The 17,022-nt window shown below is 50.8% G+C and overlaps 2 protein-coding genes and 1 gene segment (V, D, J or C); 1 reads left to right on the top strand and 2 right to left on the bottom strand.

The window, feature by feature from the left end:
- ZNF70 (zinc finger protein 70) overlaps window positions 1-17,022 on the top strand; it is a 42,870-nt gene that overhangs the window by 16,042 nt on the left and 9,806 nt on the right. The window lies entirely within an intron of this gene.
- LOC129399342 (immunoglobulin lambda constant 2-like) lies at window positions 337-6,217 on the bottom strand. The segment is given in 3 exon segments: window positions 337-656; window positions 2,048-2,157; window positions 6,021-6,217. Coding segments are annotated over 3 exon segments (627 nt in total).
- Window positions 9,909-10,436, bottom strand: VPREB1 (V-set pre-B cell surrogate light chain 1). The gene is made up of 2 exons (XM_055118923.1): window positions 10,391-10,436; window positions 9,909-10,306 (listed from the first exon to the last, which is right to left on the bottom strand). The coding sequence occupies exons 1-2, from the start codon at window positions 10,434-10,436 to the stop codon at window positions 9,909-9,911; spliced, it is 444 nt and encodes a 147-aa protein (XP_054974898.1).

Here is a 17,022-nt window from a genome sequence, read left to right on the forward strand (position 1 = left end):
CAGGAGGTGGGCAGCACAAGCTGTGCTGGGAGCGCTGGGGGAGGGCCAGAGGAAGGAAAGAGCAGATGCACTGGACTCCTCTGGCCTGGCCAGTTTCCCGAGACACCCTCGGGATGCTCCTTTCCCAGTGGGTGCCAAACCCACCTACCTCGAGAGGCTTGAGTGGTTGAAAATGAAATGTGGGACCAAAGGGTGGGAAATGAGCCTGAGCTGATGCCTGACTGCCAAGGGAGACGTTTTATTGAGAGCACGACTGGGGTGGGCTGGGGTGGGAGGGGCGCCCCTCCTGGGGGTCCTCTTCCTCTGGGCCCCCTCGGGTGGGGGAAGCTTGGGGACCTATGGGCATTCTGAGGCAGCCACCGTCTTCTTTACGGTTCCGCCCTGGTGTGTGATCTCACAGCTGATTTGGCGGTGAGAGCGCCACCGCTCCGTGGACAGGCTCAGGAAGCTGCTGGCCACATACTTGAGGTTTCTCTGCTGCAAGGGCTCCGAGGTCACCACGCCCTGCGTGATGGGGCGGCTGTCCGCCTTCCAGGCCACCGTCAGGGTGCGGGGGTAGAAGTCACTGATCAGACATACCAGCGTGGCCTTGTGGATCCTGAGTTCCTCCGAGGAGGGTGGGAACAGAGTGACCACGGGTGTGGAACTGGGCTGGCCTGTGTGGACAGAGAGAGGGGCGTGAGAAGCCCACTCAGGTATTGGGGCAGCCCCCCCACCTCCAGCACCTTCTAGGGCATTCCTGTTGGGACCAGTCTTCGTTCCTGGCTTCTTCTCCCACCCCCGGGCAGCGGACAGTCGTCACCTCCCACAAGGCCAGGGGCCTCGCCCATGGTCCCTTTCCCAAGAAGACCAGTGAAGGGGCTGAACCCCTCTGCTGTGCAGCCTTAGTTTCTCCGAGTGTGAGGGGAGCGGGGGGCCTTCCTCCTGCTGCTCTCTGGGTTTGGAATCCAGCCTGACCTCCGGAGCCCTCAGCCCAGCCTCAGAGCCCACATGCCCTCGTGCTTCTGGGGTGCTGTGTCTGAGTCGTTCCGCTGGCTCGCGGTGGGCGAGGAGGCCGGAGCCTCGGGGAGACCAGAGCTGCCTCCTCTCCGGTCACCAAGCGCGACCCCTGCCCATCATTAGCTCTCGTGAGGAGGACTCGCCCCTGCCAGCAGAGCACAGGGCTCCACTCAGACTCTGCCTGTCCCCCTGCAAGAGCCTTTATGTCATTGAGATCTTGGGGCTGCTCCCCCAGTTAGCAGACACAGCGGCCCCCACGGCCACGCTCACCCCTCTGGTGAGTCCTGATTCCACCTGGCATCCATGCTGCCTTGACCCTCCTTCCTTCCTACACTGAACACCCCCCCCCCACCATCCTCTCCCGTGAGGAAGGTGGGCAGCGAGCGTCTCCTCGGACAGGTAAGACACCTGGAGCCAGGGTCCAGGGTGTCCTGGAAGCCATGCGTCTCTGCCCCTTGGATCCACTTCTAGTTTGCCACCATCCTAGGGGGGGTGTCCTCAACAATCCCCACTCACCTAGACCCAATGCCTCTTGTCCTCACAGCCCAACAGAGGCCACAGGACTGCCACCGAAGCGACGCAGATTCTCTTGGCATCTGTCAGTGAGTGCGGGGCTGTCCTCCGTGCCCCAGGGACTGTCACAGCCTCAGCCCTACCCCAGCTGCCAGTGTGGCCCTCCCAGTCGGGGTGGACATCAAGCTCTCGGCCTACACTTGGAGTTTTGAGTGTCCCCCATGAAAACTGACCTCCTGGCCCAGCGTGTGTACTAGCCCTAGACAATCCCTGGGGAAAGGAGCCCTCTCAACTCACCATGTCCATGTCCAACTCCCCAAACTCCTGGCTCAGGCCCCCCAGGACTACCACGTCTTACTGCTGGTCAGTTAGACTCTGAATGCAGTTGTTCCTGCTGGGAACCCAAGACCAGTGTCCTCCCTGTTCATTGAAGAAAGGCAGCTGAATGCAGCAGCCCCCACCACCCAGAGAGAAAATGATTTGGCAGCAAGAGCAGACTGGAGGGACAGGCTGGGGAGGCTGGAGGGTCACTTACCGAGGACGAAGAGCTGGGTCCCTGCACCAAAGACATACCATGACTCGGGCCACAGCCTGCTGGACCAGCACCTGGGGCCCGCCCTCTGGGTGTTGAGCCAGAGCAGAAACCTACGGGGCACGAAAGGACAGGGCTGCAGCCGGCGGGCGGGGGTCCGTTCTAAGGCTGGGCCACTGCCCCCCACCTCCCAGGTGGGCCCACAGCTTAGAGAGTCCCCATGTTCGACCCTTGTCTAAGGCAACAACAGTCATTTCTTCATTCTTCATTCTCTCTTTCTTTCTTTCTCTCCCTCCCTCCTTCTCTCCCTCCCTCCCTGCCTCCCTCCTCTTCTTTCTTTCTTTCTTTCTTTCTTTCTTTCTTTCTTTCTTTCTTTCTTTCTTTCTTTCTTTCTTTCTTTCTTTCTTTCTTTCTTTCTTTCTTTCTTTCTCTCTCTCTTTCCTTCCTTCCTTCCTTCCTTCCTTCCTTCCTTCCTTCCTTCCTTCCTTCCTTCCTTCCTTTCTTCCTTCCTTCCTTCCTTCCTTCCTTCCTTCCTTCCTTCCTTCCTTCCTTCCTTCCTTCCTTCCTTCCTTCCTTTCTTTCTTTCTTTCTTTCTTTCTTTCTTTCTTTCTTTCTTTCCTTCCTTCCTTCCTTCCTTCCTTCCTTCCTTCCTTTCTTTCTTTCTTTCTTTCTTTCTTTCTTTCTTTCTTTCTTTCTTTCTTTCTTTCTTTCTTTTTCTCCTTCTTCCTTCCTTCCTTCCTTCCTTCCTTCCTTCCTTCCTTCCTTCCTTCCTTCCTTCCTTCCTTCCTTTCTTTCTTTCTTTCTTTCTTTCTTTCTTTCTTTCTTCCTTCTTTCCTTCCTTACTTCCTTTCTCTCATCCTTTATTTTCTTCCTTTCTTCCTACCTTCCTTCCTTTCTTCCTTTCTCCACACCTGCAGTGTTCAGGGCTTACTCCTGGCTCAGGCATCATTCCTAGTGGGGCTCAAGGGACCATATGAGGTGCCAGGGATCAAACCTGGGTCGGCTGTATGCAAGGCAAGCACCCTACCTTCTATACTATCTCTCGGGAACAACATTCATTTCCTGGAGATACCAAAGAGTGACCCCTTTAAGCCTGTCCTCCATCACCTAGTACCCCTTGTGATGGTGACTCTTCACTCAGAAGACAGTTGGACCATCTGTGAGTGCCTCACCCTCTCCTGTGGTGGTGTGGTGACTCCCGAGCTGGCTCAGACTCGCCCAACTTCTCCTGTCTCATTTTAGAATCCCCGGATGTTCTTCCCCCAAAACTAGGTCAGGCTAAGTAGACTTCTTCCCCGTGCCACAGACACCAGGTCACTCCTGGCTCCTCCTCATTGAGACCTGGTTCAGTTCTGTCTCTTTACCGCAGCCTTTTCTGAGCTCTCAAAAACCTATCATCGCATTCTTCATTCCTCCTCTGTCCCTGTACCAACAATGCTTCCCAAGCCTCTGTCTGCCAGGTCCTGTTTGATGCGCTGAAACAGAGTGGGAACCTCCCGCTCCCGGTCTCTCCCTCAGACCTCTTCAGTCAAGGCTAATTAGACCCTCTCTCCATCCTAGATTTGTTTCCTCTTTAGGACATGACCCAGAGGTGACCCTTCTTTCTCCTGCAAGCTCTTCCCAAGCATTCAGCAGCTCCCATCCCTCCTTTCTCCTGACCCAGGCTTGACTGCTAACCTCAGACTACCAAGCTAAGCTCATCTTTGTCATCTTTCCTCACCATGGATACTTATTCCTGCCCATATGGTGAGGTTCAAGTCCATCTCAGCCACCCACTTTGCCTGTGACCATCTCCAGATGAATAACGGAGAGACATCTGTGATCACGATGTGGAAGACTGAATATTGTTAAGATGGCAATATTACCCAAAGAGGATTCGAAATTCACTGTCATCCCTACCAAAATCTCAATAGCCAGGCACTGTTTCAGGAAACCTGATCCTAAAATTCATATACAGAATTGCAATGGTTTTCAAAAAACAAAACAATCTGAAAAAGAAAATAAAACCAAGGATGAACATTTACCAAATTTTAATGTTGCTGCAAGGCTAGGCTAAAGTAAGCAAAAGAGTGTAGCACTGGCATAAAGACAGATAGATCTAGATTTAGATGAAAATCAGCATAAATACGCAGGTGAATTGGATTGATAATCTGGGTTTCTTCTATTTTATTCTATTGACTTTTTTTTATTGATACAAAGGTACTTTTTTACTGATACTTTTTAACTGTACAAAGGTAAATTTAATAGGGCCAATACTTGTCTTACACATAAATAAAAGCTAACACTGTATGCTGACCCTACCTCTTCTGTCTCTCCTCCCGCCAGCATCTGTCCTCACAGCTGTCCACTCTGCAGGGACACCCAAGCATACTCCTTGAGAGGGTCTCTAGACCTACATTTCTGTATACCTTATCTGGCCATTCCACAGGCCAGGAGAGAGCACAGAGGGCCCTGCGCTCTCTCTGTGGAAGCAAGGCCAGGTTTGCTCCCCAGTTCCACCCAGAGCAACCCCCAAGCACCAAGCCAGCTGTGGCTCCTGAGCACCTCAGGAGGGGGCCCAAACCCCTCTCCCAAGCAAATGACAAAATGTTTCATTAGTCCCCAGATGAAGTCTCTTTTCCAGTCTTCCGCTCACAACCTCCTTCACTACCTTGATTCCAAGATCTACTGGCCTGGTGGACCCCTGGGGGCCTCCTGAGAGTCCACACCCGGACCCATGCCCAGGTGAATCCCTATGACTGTACCTCATCTAGGCTTCTTTCCCCCCTGGACATTGATTTGGAGTGAAATCTCACCCTCTGGGTGGGGTGGGGGTGGGGGATCTCTACATCCCCCTGTATTTTCCGTCTGGGGTGCCGACCCCTCTACTCTCCCTTGCTGGGCTACAGTACTAAACGGGCTCAGCCGGACCGTGCCTGCCACCATAGTGACCCAGCATCCCTGGGATGGGGTCCCTTGCCCATTTATAATCCACCACATCGCAGTGGATATAAACTGAGGCCTGGGAGCTTAGGGGATGGGAATGAGGATTGTTGGGGGCTGCCGAGTTAGGACACTCAAGTTGATGTCAGCTGTGGTGATCTTAAGCAAGGGTCCTCACCTCTCGGAGCCTCTACCCCCACCTGTGAAAGGAAAGATACAGCCCAGCCTGCTTTGTGGGTCACTGAGAAGGAGGTCCTTCTCCTCCAGTTAGAAAACTTTTGTTGTTGTTGTTGTTGTTCTTTTTGGGTCACACCCGGTGATGTTCAGGGGTTACTCCTGGCTTTGCACCCAGGAATTACTCTTGATGGTATTCGGTGACCATATGGGTTGTTGGGTATTAGACCCGGGTCGGCCACATGCAAGGCAAACGCCCTCCCCACTGTGCTATGGCTCCAGCCCCCAGTTAGGAATCTTATCACTAAGACTTGATCATAGATGTGTGAGCATAAACACCATTACCTGGGGTTTCTACCCTCAGACTCGCAGCGTGCATAGAGCAAGGGCTGAGCGCACACGGCAGGGCAAGTGAATCTGCTCCCCAGACCCTGGGCTGGGCCTTTCCCATGGAGGCCTCTGCACCCAGAGACAGGCTGGGCTCCCAGGGAGCCAGGCACAGCAGGCAGCCTTGGCTTTGGTGACTGGGAGACCCAGGGGTGAAGAGTGCTGGTGAGCTAAGTAGAAAGACTCGGCTCCTGCCCTTTTCCCGCCCCCCTCTCTCCACCCAACCCAGAGGATCAGGGTGAGGCCAGTGAGGCACTCGCCTGGGTGCAAAATTAAAGGGTTACCCCAAACTCGACTCAATCATGAAGAGAAATAATACCTTAATGCAATCATATTTGTTTCTAAATATGGCCCCGCTCTGCACTGGGCCAAGTGGCAGTGCTGGAAATAAAGCATGGGTCTGCTAGGGCGCTCTCCCCTCGGCCACCTGTTCTCTGTCCTCCTCTTCTAGTCTGGGTTGCAGGACCCTCTGCTGTGACCCTCAGGGCCTTACCTGTCCCACAGGCTCCAGGAGCTACTTCCTGCTGGGGGTCCTGGGCCCACGGCTGTGGTCCTGGGTGCTTCTGGGGAAGGCAGCAGGCCATGGGCGCCCACGGTCAGGCCCAGCAGCAGGAGGGGCCAGTGTTTCTGGGGGCCTGGGCTCTGTCCCCTAAGGGCCACACTGCCCAGCTCGCCTTTCCCAGGTGCCATCTGGAGTTCAAGGTCTCTACTGCCCTGGGCTCCCTCCCTGGAGAGGGGATGGCAAGTGCCCTGGTCTCTCTTGCTGACAGATGACTCTGTCTTCTGTATGTGACCTTGTCTTCTGCCTGGGCCTTCTCTGGTTCCATCCCCCACTCCTGCCCGCTCTAAGGCCCATAGCTAATACTCTGAGGGGGGTATCTGAGGTCCCTGAGGGGCCTTTACCAGCTGCCCTGTGGTCAGGAGGATTCAACTGCCTCCCCCACTCCCCATTCCTGGCCGGCCACACCTGTGCCTACCATTGCTCTCCAGGGACCCTGGTCTGTGGCCTCCTCCCTGGCCTGGGATTTCGGGGGCAGATGGTCCCAGGGGCAGGGACAGTGACAGGGAAGGAAATGGGTGGAGGGTTGGCAGGAAGCAGGTGTTGGAGAAATGTGATAGAATTATAAAGGTGGCGTTTACTGGGTACTCTCTCTCCCTCCCTCCCTCCCTCCCTCCCTTTCTCTCTCTCTCTCTCTCTCTCTCTCTCTCTCTCTCTCTCTCTCTCTCTGTCTCCTCTCCACCAGAGGACAGTGCTTTCAATGAGTCCATTTCCTTTTCTTCCCTTGAGTCCATCCTCCTCCCCAAGTCATAGTGACACTCCTGGTGGCCCCGGGGTCCCTGTGTGGTGGTGGCCGTCAGCAGGGCTGTGAGGAAGAGAAGGGAGGTGATGAGACTTCTCACACTGGACAAGTTTCCCTGGAGCTGAGAACCTCTGACACTTTGCCCTCCTCCCTCTGAAATGGCAGCCCCCAGGCCTCTAGTCTACTCTAAGAGTAGGAGTGGAGGAGAGGGAGGTCCTCAGATACTCACAGTCATGCCTTATATGACCTTGAAAATTGTGTTGAGAGCCAGAAATATTGTACAGGGGTTAAGGGGCATGTCTTCAATGCAGCCCACCCCAGTTTGACCCCTGGCACCACATGGTCTCCTAAATACCCCGTGGTGTGACCCTGAGCACTGCTGGGTGGTCTCAGCATGGCTGCAGATCCTTGCAGTTGTTCTGTGTGCTGAGAGCCACTGGGAAAGGCCTCCAGGACTCCTGAGCTTCAGTTGGCAGCTCCCCGACAGCAAATAAACACATTTGCTTTAAATTGAGAAGGGCCCAGATGTAAGATATGTGTGAAGGATAATTTTTGCTACGTTATTATTATTATTATTATTATTATTATTATTCGGGCTGGAGCAATAGCACAGCGGGTAGGGCGTTTGCCTTGCATGCAGCCGATCTGAGTTCAATTCTTCCATCCCTCTTGGAGAGCCCGGCAAGCTACTGAGAGTATCTTGCCCACACGGCAGAGCCTGGCAAGCTACCCGTGGCATATTTGATATGCCAAAAACAGTAACAACAAGTCTCACATGGAGACATTACTGGTGCCCACTTGAGCAAATCGTGAGCAATAGGATGACAGTGACAGTGACATTATTATTATTATTATTATTATTATTATTATTATTATTAACTCACAACTCCTCTTGGAGTTGCTTAAGAAAATTTCATGTTATGCAAAAATAATTGAGCACAGGATAATACTTCAACTGCTAGGTGTAGACTGCAACTCAGAAAGGTTGTGAAATCCGTTCTTTTGCAAACGTGAAATGGCCCTGAGGAGATGGGGAGTGGTGAGTGTCTGGGGCAAGAGAGACAGTCACACACACAGTGTGTGGACACTGTTTCAGTGGTCTACTTACATAGATAAATAAGCTCTGGAAAGGACAGAAAAGTGATTTCTCACTGGGAAACTTGAAGGAAGAACTTTTTCAAACCACCCGCCTGGAACCCAGGGTCCAGGGAGACTCAGCTTGCTGTCCAGTCCTCCCTGCCCTCACACGCTGGCCTGCAGCTCACGGCTGAAAGCAAACACCCTTGGCTTCGGGTGCATGGCCCAGTCCACTCTCACCCAGGGTGTTCCAGGCAGAGCCACGCGATGTCTGCTCACCTTCATGAACTCTCCCCGGGCTCCCCAGGTGTATGTCATGGATGCCACACGCCCTCGCTGGGCAGTCCCTGGGTGTCAGTCTAGCCATACCATGGGGTGCTGCGACAGACACCCTGACTTCCTGAGATCCCTCGGAGCTCATGAGGGCCACACTGAGTGAGGCCAGACTAAGAACCAGTCCTGGTCTGCTTGGGCCCCGAGCTGCATGTTCTGAGCGCTCTGTGCCCTGTGCCCTGTGTCCCTGGCACAGTCCCTCCTTCAGCAGCAGCCCTGGGAAAGGCACCGGACTGTGGGAACCCTAACAGCTCTCATGAGGGCATGGGGGAGCCCCGCGTGCCCTCTGATCTGGCCCAGCTTCTATCGGTGTATTCAGCCACTCCTATCTCTGACTGGGGTCCTTGGTCTGGGGTTCTGGGGCAGGCTGCACCCCTTTCCAGCACACCTGTGCATGTGTGACCCCCACCCACTGCCCAGGGGCCGGAAACCTGATTCCCTGCTCCTTCCTGCAAGACATCCCTCACCCCTAAGAATCAAAGGTTATCTCTAAACACAGGATCCCCTTTCCCAAACCTGCCAAATCTCTGGGAGGTCACTGCAGATCACACATCCCTTAACCCAGGCCCTCAGTTTTTTTCTCATCATGCTTCCTCGAGGCCGGAGCTGGGAAGTTTGTTCAGGATGTCCGACCCAGACCTGCACAATTTGTTTCCATTAATTCAGTTGAACAGGATCATGGTGCTGCCCTTTGTGCACAGATTATCTGTGGGCAGACAAAGACCCTATCACCCAGGGAACCAGCAGCTCTACCTAGTCCTGGACAGGAAATACTTGCCAGCCGCTGTCACATGTGTGTGGAGCGGAATCGTGACCTCACCTAGGCCAGCGTGGCTTGAGCCGGGGAATTTTGCGACTCTGGGGACAGTTGTCAATGCTTGGTGACACTTTTGGTTGTTCTAAGTAAGGGTAGGAGGGAGCTCTACTGGCATTTGGTGGGTATTTGCCCGAGCACAGGGTATGCCCACACCAGAGAACTGCCTACACCCAATTGTCAGCAGTGAATTTGCTCTATTGCTAGGCACCAGTTCTCCTCTGCAGAGGCCCAACAAAAGCCTTCTCTAAGCTAATCCATGTGCGTAATCAGATGACAGCAGAGCATCCTGTCCTCAGCAGAGAGACAGTCCCCTTGCTCCCCGCTACCCACAAAACCAGGGGTTCTGGGCCAGAGAGATAGTGCAGTGAAAAGGGTTGCCTTGCATGCAACTGATTCATATTCAATCCCAGTCACTGCATATGGTCCCCCAAGCACCACTAGAAGTTATCCCTGAGCACAGAGCCAGGAGTAAACCCTGAGCACTGCTGGGTGTGACCCCAAAACAAAACACAAAGGCAGGGTATCTGTCTAAGCCATCTGTGACCAGCCAGTCTCTTGGGACCTTTAACCGCACCCCCCACCCCCACCCCCACCCTGCCCATTGCACCCTCCCCATTTGAATATTTCATAGCCCATCTGGACTTCAATAGGGTTCACATTCAACATGGTCAGAACAAATTCTGCAAAACAACTTCTCAGATGCAAGCAGCTTTAATCTCACAATCCAGCCTTCCCATGACGCCCACAGACACGCTGCTGGGCGACAGACAGTTCTTGTCTCAGCTCTGCGTGGCCCTGCTGGACCCTCCTCACCTCTCCTCTCCCTCTGTGCTAAGACGTGCGCCTCCTGGCTTCAGTTTGGGAAGAGCATGTTCTGGGACATTGGGGACTCTGAAGCTGCAGGCTCCTTGACTCCTGTTCTGTCCTTCTCCGTGTTTGCGGTCCCCACGGCACAATAATACAGGGCCTCATCTTCAGGCTGCAGCTCAGAGATGCTCAGATACCCAGTGTTCAAAGACACGTCTTTGGATCCTGAGAAGCGAGGGGGGATATTGGCCCCATTTTGCTTGTTGGAGGGGGAGAAATACCTCAGCAGGAATCTGGGGGGGTGGCCAGGCCTCTGCTGGTACCAGTAGATGGCATAATTGCTGATGTCATAGTCACTGCTCAAGGCGCAGGCCAGGCGGACTGTGGTTCCCAGGGGCGAGGACACTGATGGTGGCTGTTTCAGCACAGGCTGAGTCTCAGAACCTGGGGACACAAAAGCATATAGGCGGCAGGGCAGGGCAGGGGAGGGGAAAGGGCCAGGACCTGGAAACCTCGGGGTGTTCTCACCTGTGCAGAAGGCAAAGAGAACCAACAGGACAGGAACCCAGAACATGGTGGCGGGCACCCAGCTCCGTCTCTCCAGCACTGTCCGAGCTCCAGGGCCCATCTGGGCTGGGTTGGCAGCCTCCTCCGCCCTCCCAGGGGTGGGGACATGGCACATCCAGTTCCTGGACCCCATCCTAAATTTTCTGGGGTTAGACGTGTCGGTTGGGGGAACAACCTCATGAGGTCTTTGTGGCTCTTGCCTTGACACCATGGAAGCTGTGGGGGAGGAAGCACCTGCTGGATGCTCTCGGGCCAGTGCCCAGGAGACCAGCCTGCAGCTGGGGGCCCTGAGGGGGGAGTCACCTCAACATTGCCCACAAGGAAAGTGAGCCAGAAGAAGGCCAGGCTTCCGTTCCAATGTACAAGCTGGGAAGAAGAGAAGCGGGAAAAGTGAAGGGGGGTGGGGTGGGGAAGCAGGAGAAGGAAGAAGAGAAGGAGAAAGGAGAAGGAAAAGAGAATTGTACAGTATTCTAGTTTTTAAGAAATATTTTTTTCCTGGCGGGGGTGCCCCCACACCCAGGGTGTTTGGAAGTTACTGCCAGTCAGCTGCTCAATTAAACCTGGGGCTTCACATGCCCTCCAGCCCCCTGCCCCATCTTTCAGGTACTCGTGCTGAAATGCAGCCCAAACGGGAAAGCTCCCTGCAGAACAGCAGAGTGAGCAGCAGTGACAAGAAGCCCTTTGACCACCAAGTAAAGGGTGCTAGGAGGGCCCACTTGGGATGGGAGAGGTGGGCTGAAAGCAGACTATAGACCGAACATGATGGCCATTTAATATCTCTACTGCAAACCACAACACCCAAAAGGAGAGAGAGAGCAAAAGGGAATGCCCTGCCACAGAGCCTGGGTAGAGTGGAGGGGATGGGGTGGTGATGGTGGGAGGGATGCTGGGACCATTGGTGGTAGAAAATGGGCACTGGTGGAGGGATGGGCACTCGATCATTGTATTAAATGCAGGCACGAAAGTTTGTAAGTCTGTAACCATACCTCACGGTGATTCACTAATAAAAATTTTTTTAAAAAGAAGAAAAAGAAGGGGTTGGAGCGATAGCACAGCAGGTAGGGCGTTTGCCTTGCACGCGGCCGACCCGGGTTCGATCCCCGGCATCCCATATGGTCCCCCAAGCACTGCCAGGAGTAATTCCTGAGTGCAAAGCCAGGAGTAACCCCTGAGCATCGCTGGGTGTGACCCAAAAAGCAAAAAAAAAAAAAAAAAGAAAAAAAAGAAGCCCTTCTGGCTGGGTCATAAGACTTGGCAGAGCTTAGGGGTTGGAAGTATCAATGGAAGGAAGAGGCACCTTATGGAATTCATGGCAAGCTCCTATGAAAAAAAAGATCACAACTTGGACTTCTATCAATCTGGAGCAAGACTGTGCAGCCCACAGTGGTTGGTTTATAAAACAACTGTTATGGTGCTGCTCAGATTGAGCCAAGTACCCTAACATCCGATGTGAATACGTGTTCAGAACTTCCTGTCAGGTGGTAAGCTCAGTTGAACCCTCAGACTCACAGTTAGCTCTAGAAATGATCTCCAGTTATAAGCTCTCGCTGCCTCGAGCATTTTAACCTCTCAATGACTCACCCTCAGCTGACATTTAAAGAAGCACGTATCTTGGTGGGAGTAATTGACTGAAATCACGCAGGCTACTTTTTAAAAATTTGTTTGTTTTGTTTGGGGGTTACATCCAGCAGTGCTTTTGGCTTATTTCTGGTTCTGTCTCAGGGATCACACCTTGCAGGCTCAGGGGACCACATAGGATGCTAGGGATTGAACCCCGGTTGGCTGCATGTAAAGTAAGTACTCTAACTGCCATACTATTGCTCTGGCCTCAACAAGCTGCTTTTAACCCAGGTAGCATGGAGGAATATGTTGAGTTCCTAAATGATCTATTTAGGTAATCCTTAGTCTTCCATTCCCCAGTTAAGAAAGTAAAAAGATGACCCTAGAGTGAGAGGAAACTTGGGCCTCCGACCCCTCAAGGACTAAGTAGGCATAAGCTACAAGGACAACAGGCATAGCAGATCCTGGTGGGGCCTCGCTGTGAATACTGGATGATGAAGAAGGTGAGTATCCTTACAGCCCTGAGACTAGCAGTGTTCAAGAGATAATTTATCTCACTGGCTTTTGTCTCACTCTTAGGCTCAGGGAAAGGAAACCATTGAAATCCTAGGATATCCCTTTCCAATTGGATGAATTAATTCCATCCATATGGTAGGAGTAGGTCAGCAATAAACACTGATTTTCATGGATAAGGAAAGAGGTAGATAAAGTTGTTATCTGCTCACAAGAACCAGGGACGTAACTCATGCCCTGCTGAACAGACTCATGGTCCTTAAGCTGAAAATCTCCGTGGGGAGGAAAACCTGCATTGAAATCTATGAGTTCCTGAGAAAATCAGTGGTATTTCAAATATGTCATACTCAGAGCTGCCAACTCAACTGGGGTATGGCTGAGGGTCCTGGAGGTCCTGAGCAGAGACCTGCTGGGAGACCTGAATGGCTCCTCGGGCCTTTGGATCAGTGGTAGAGTGTATGGTTCGTGTCATGTGATGATCCACACTGCAGTAACAACAGAAGGCCTTGGGTTGGGGATAGTATAAGGGATTAAGGCTTGTGCCTTGCATGTTCTCAGCCCTGGTTTTCTCTCTGGCACTATGTGATTTTCTGAGCACCCCCAGATATAGCCCTGGTGGTACTAGCATGGAACTGTCCTGCCTGGCTGGATGAGAATCACTAAGAGTTCTTCCTTCCTTCCTTCCTTCCTTCCTTCCTTCCTTCCTTCCTTCCTTCCTTCCTTCCTTCCTTCCTTCCTTCCTTCCTTCCTTCCTTCCTTCTTTTTTCTTTCTATCTCTCTTTCTTTCTTGGGGCTGGAGCATTAGTACAATGGGTAGAGTGTTTGCCTTACACACAGCAGACCCGTTTTTTTTTTTTTTTTTTTGGGTCACACCTGGCCATACACAGGGGTTACTCCTGGCTCTGCACTCAGGAATTATCCCTGGCGGTGCTCAGGGGACCATATGGGATGCTGGGAATCGAACCCGGGTCGACTGTGTGCAAGGCAAACGCCCTACCCGCTGTGCTATTGCTCCAGCCCCCAGACCCGGTTTTGATTCCCAGCATCCTATATGGTTCCCTGAGCACCGCCAAGAGTAATTCCTGAGTACAGAGCCAGGAGTACCCCTGTGCATCGCCGGGTGTGACCCAAAAGGCAAAAAAAAAAAATCTCTTTCTTTCCTTCCTTCCTTCCCTCCCTCCCTCCCTCCCTCCCTCTCTCTTCCCTCTCTCTCTTTCTCTTCCCTTCCTTCCTTCCTTCCTTCCTTCCTTCCTTCCTTCCTTCCTTCCTTCCTTCCTTCCTTCCATCCTTCCTTCCTTCCTTCCTTCCTTCCTTCCTTCCTTCCTTCCTTCCTTCCTTCCTTCCTTCCTTCCTTCTTTCCTTCCCCCTCTCCTTCCTTCCTTTCCCTTCTCCTTCCTTCTTTCCCACCTTCCCTCCCTCCCTTCTTCCTTCTCTCCTACCTTCCTTCCCTCCTTTCCCCTATCCTTCCTTCCCTCCTTTCTTCCTTCTTCCCTTTATCCCTCTCCTTCCTTCCCTCCCTCCCTCCCTCTTTCTTCTTTCTTTCTTTCTTTCTTTCTTTCTTTCTTTCTTTCTTTCTTTCTTTCTTTCTTTCTTTCTTTCTTTCTTTCTTTCTTTCTTTCTTTCTTTCTTTCTTTTCTTTCTTTCTTTCTTCCTTCCTTCCTTCCTTCCTTCCTTTCTCTCTCTCTCTTTCTTTTTTTTTTTTCTTTTTGGGTCACACCCAGCGATGCTCAGGGGTTACTCCTGGCTTTGCACTCAGGAATTACTCCTGGCAGTGCTTGGGGGACCATATGGGATGCCGGGGATCGAACCCGGGTCGGCCGCCTGCAAGGCAAACGCCCTACCCGCTGTGCTATCGCTCCGTCCCTCTCTCTCTCTCTTTCTTTCTTTCTTTCTTTCTTTCTTTCTTTCTTTCTTTCTTTCTTTCTTTCTTTCTTTCTTTCTTTCTTTCTTTCTTTCTTTCTTTCTTTCTTTCTTTCCTTTCTTTCTTTTCTTTCTTCCTATTGTTTCTTTTTTCCCCCTTTTTGTGCCACACCCAGCCGTGCTCAGGGCTTATTCCTGGCTCTGCACTCAGGGATCACTCCTGGCAGGGCTTGAGGGACCTTATGGAATGCTGGGTATTGAACCTGGATTGGCATGTGCAAGGCAAACGCCCTTCCCGCTGTACTATCTCTTTGACCGATTCTGACTTTTTTCTTTAAAAAAAATTTTTTATACACCATGACTTACCAAACTGTTTCAGGCATTAAGTGATCCAACACCATCCCACCATCAGAGTGACCTACCCTCCACCAATGTCCCCAGTTTCCTACCCACCACCCCAGCCTTGCAGGCACAAATTTATTTCATATTGTTCACTAAAGCTCAAAGGCAAATGGAATTATAAAAATTAGATCAATAAGAGTCAATTTGTGATCATTGTTATATCTCACAATGTTACTAAAGTCATTGTCTGAGGATCTGCTCTGCTGGTTGGTGCTAGCTGAGTCTTCCGGTCTGCTTAGGTTATTGAGTTTGGTGGTCTTCTATGCAACTTTCCCCTCACAGTTTCTGTGACCCTAGTGAGCCGACAGTACTATGAAATTTGAAGGTGTTGCACACTGGCTCTTTTCTTATTTCCATCCTGGGTCTACTGTTGTCCCGGAAGCCAGCAAAACCAGAGTGTGCGAGCTAAGACAGCGTCACAAAATGATGAATAATTTCTCTGCCTTTGCCAGCGGTCACATGTCAGGTGATATAATAATGCTAATAAAGCCCAAGATTGATTGATCTGGGGATGTCTTGATTTCACTGTATGTTCTGATATGTGGAATAGAGAGGTTTTCCTTACCTCCTTTTCAGAGGCATCAAGTCTTTTCTGGGTTCTTTTTATTTTTTTTGCTTTTTGGGTCACACCTGGCGATGCACAGGGATTACTCCTGGCTGTGCACTCAGGAACCACCCCTGGCGGTGCTTAGGGAGCCATATGAGATGCTGGGATTCAAACCTGGGTCGGCTGCATGCAAGGCAAATGCCCTACCCGCTGTGCTATCACTCCAGCCCCTATTCTGGGCTCTTTATATAATAATAAAGGTCTGGTTCCAGTGCTATTCCAGAACCAATTAAAGAAGAGAAATTGTGACAGATCTAAAAAGATCTTTATTGGAAAAAAGTTGGAGTAAGCCCTGAGCACTGTTGGGTGTGCCCCACCGCCAAAAAAATGATAAAGTAATTTTAAAGTCACTGTTGGAAAGGATTTGGAGAGGAACTCTGATAAACTTCTATGTGGGAAAGCAAATTGATAGCCATTTAGGAAAACAGCATGGACCCTCCTTAAGAAGGTTTTTTTTTAACTAGGTCTAGGAGCCAGAGAGATAATGCTGGAGGTAAATTCTCTGCCTTGCACGCATCCGACCCTGGATTCATCCTCCGAGCTACAACTGGTTCCTGAGCACTCCCAGGGGTCACTTCTCAGCAAAGAGTCAGGAAGAGCCCCTGAGCACCAGCAAGTGTGGCCCAAATTTCATTCTTCATCTGCCAAAGGAAAAAACAAGGATGTGTAATATATGTATATGTAACACATGCACAAATTTATGTGTACATATACACATATATACATATAATGTATATATAAACATATATGTATCTATATATACAAACATTTTCAGAAAAATAGAAGGAACTTGAGGTAATTGTACAAAGCAAAATAAGTCAGAAAAAATGGATTATATGTTTTCACCAGTGTGTACAATATACAAATATAAAATTGATGAATAGCTGAAATGAAATAGAAACAAACCAGAGGAATTGACAGCAGAACTAAGGACACCTAAAAAGAAGAGGATGGGATGGGAAAGAAAGGGGAACAGTGTAAGAAAGTGTGAAACAGTGTCAGAGAGATAGGAGTGAGCAGGGCATTTGCCTAGCACATAGCCGATCTGGGTTCAATCCCTGGCACCCCATGTGGTTCCCTGAGCAAAACCAGGAGAGATACTTAAGCACCATCAGGTATGATTCAAAAACCAAAATAATAATAATAATAATAATAATAAGAAGAAGAAGAAGAAGAAGAAGAAGAAGAAGAGGAGGAGGAGGAGGAGGAGGAGGAGGAGGAGGAGGAGAAGAAGAAGAAGAAGAAGAAGAAGAAGAAGAAGAAGAAGAAGAAGAAGAAGAAGAAGAAGAATATGATGATGAAAAGAAGAAGAAGAAGAAAAGAAGAAGAAGAAGAGGACGAGGAGGAGGAGGAGAAGGAGAAGGAGAAGAAGAAGAAGAAGAAGAAGAAGAAGAAGAAGAAGAAGAAGAAGAAGAAGAAGAAGAAGAAGAAGAAGAAGAAGAAGAAGAAGAAGAAGAAGAAGAAGAAGAAGAAGAAGAAGAAGAAGAAGAAGAAGAAGAAGAAGAAGAAGAAGAAGAAGAAGAAGAAGAAGAAGAAGAAGAAGAAGAAGAAGAAGAAGAAGGAGAGGAGGAGGAGGAGGAGGAGGAGGAGGAGGAGGAGGAGAAATGATTTATTTGCCCAAATCTCTAACAACAGAGACACATATGCTCCG

The sequence above is a fragment of the Sorex araneus genome, chromosome 11 (assembly GCF_027595985.1).
Source record: "Sorex araneus isolate mSorAra2 chromosome 11, mSorAra2.pri, whole genome shotgun sequence".
NCBI lineage: Eukaryota > Metazoa > Chordata > Mammalia > Eulipotyphla > Soricidae > Sorex > Sorex araneus.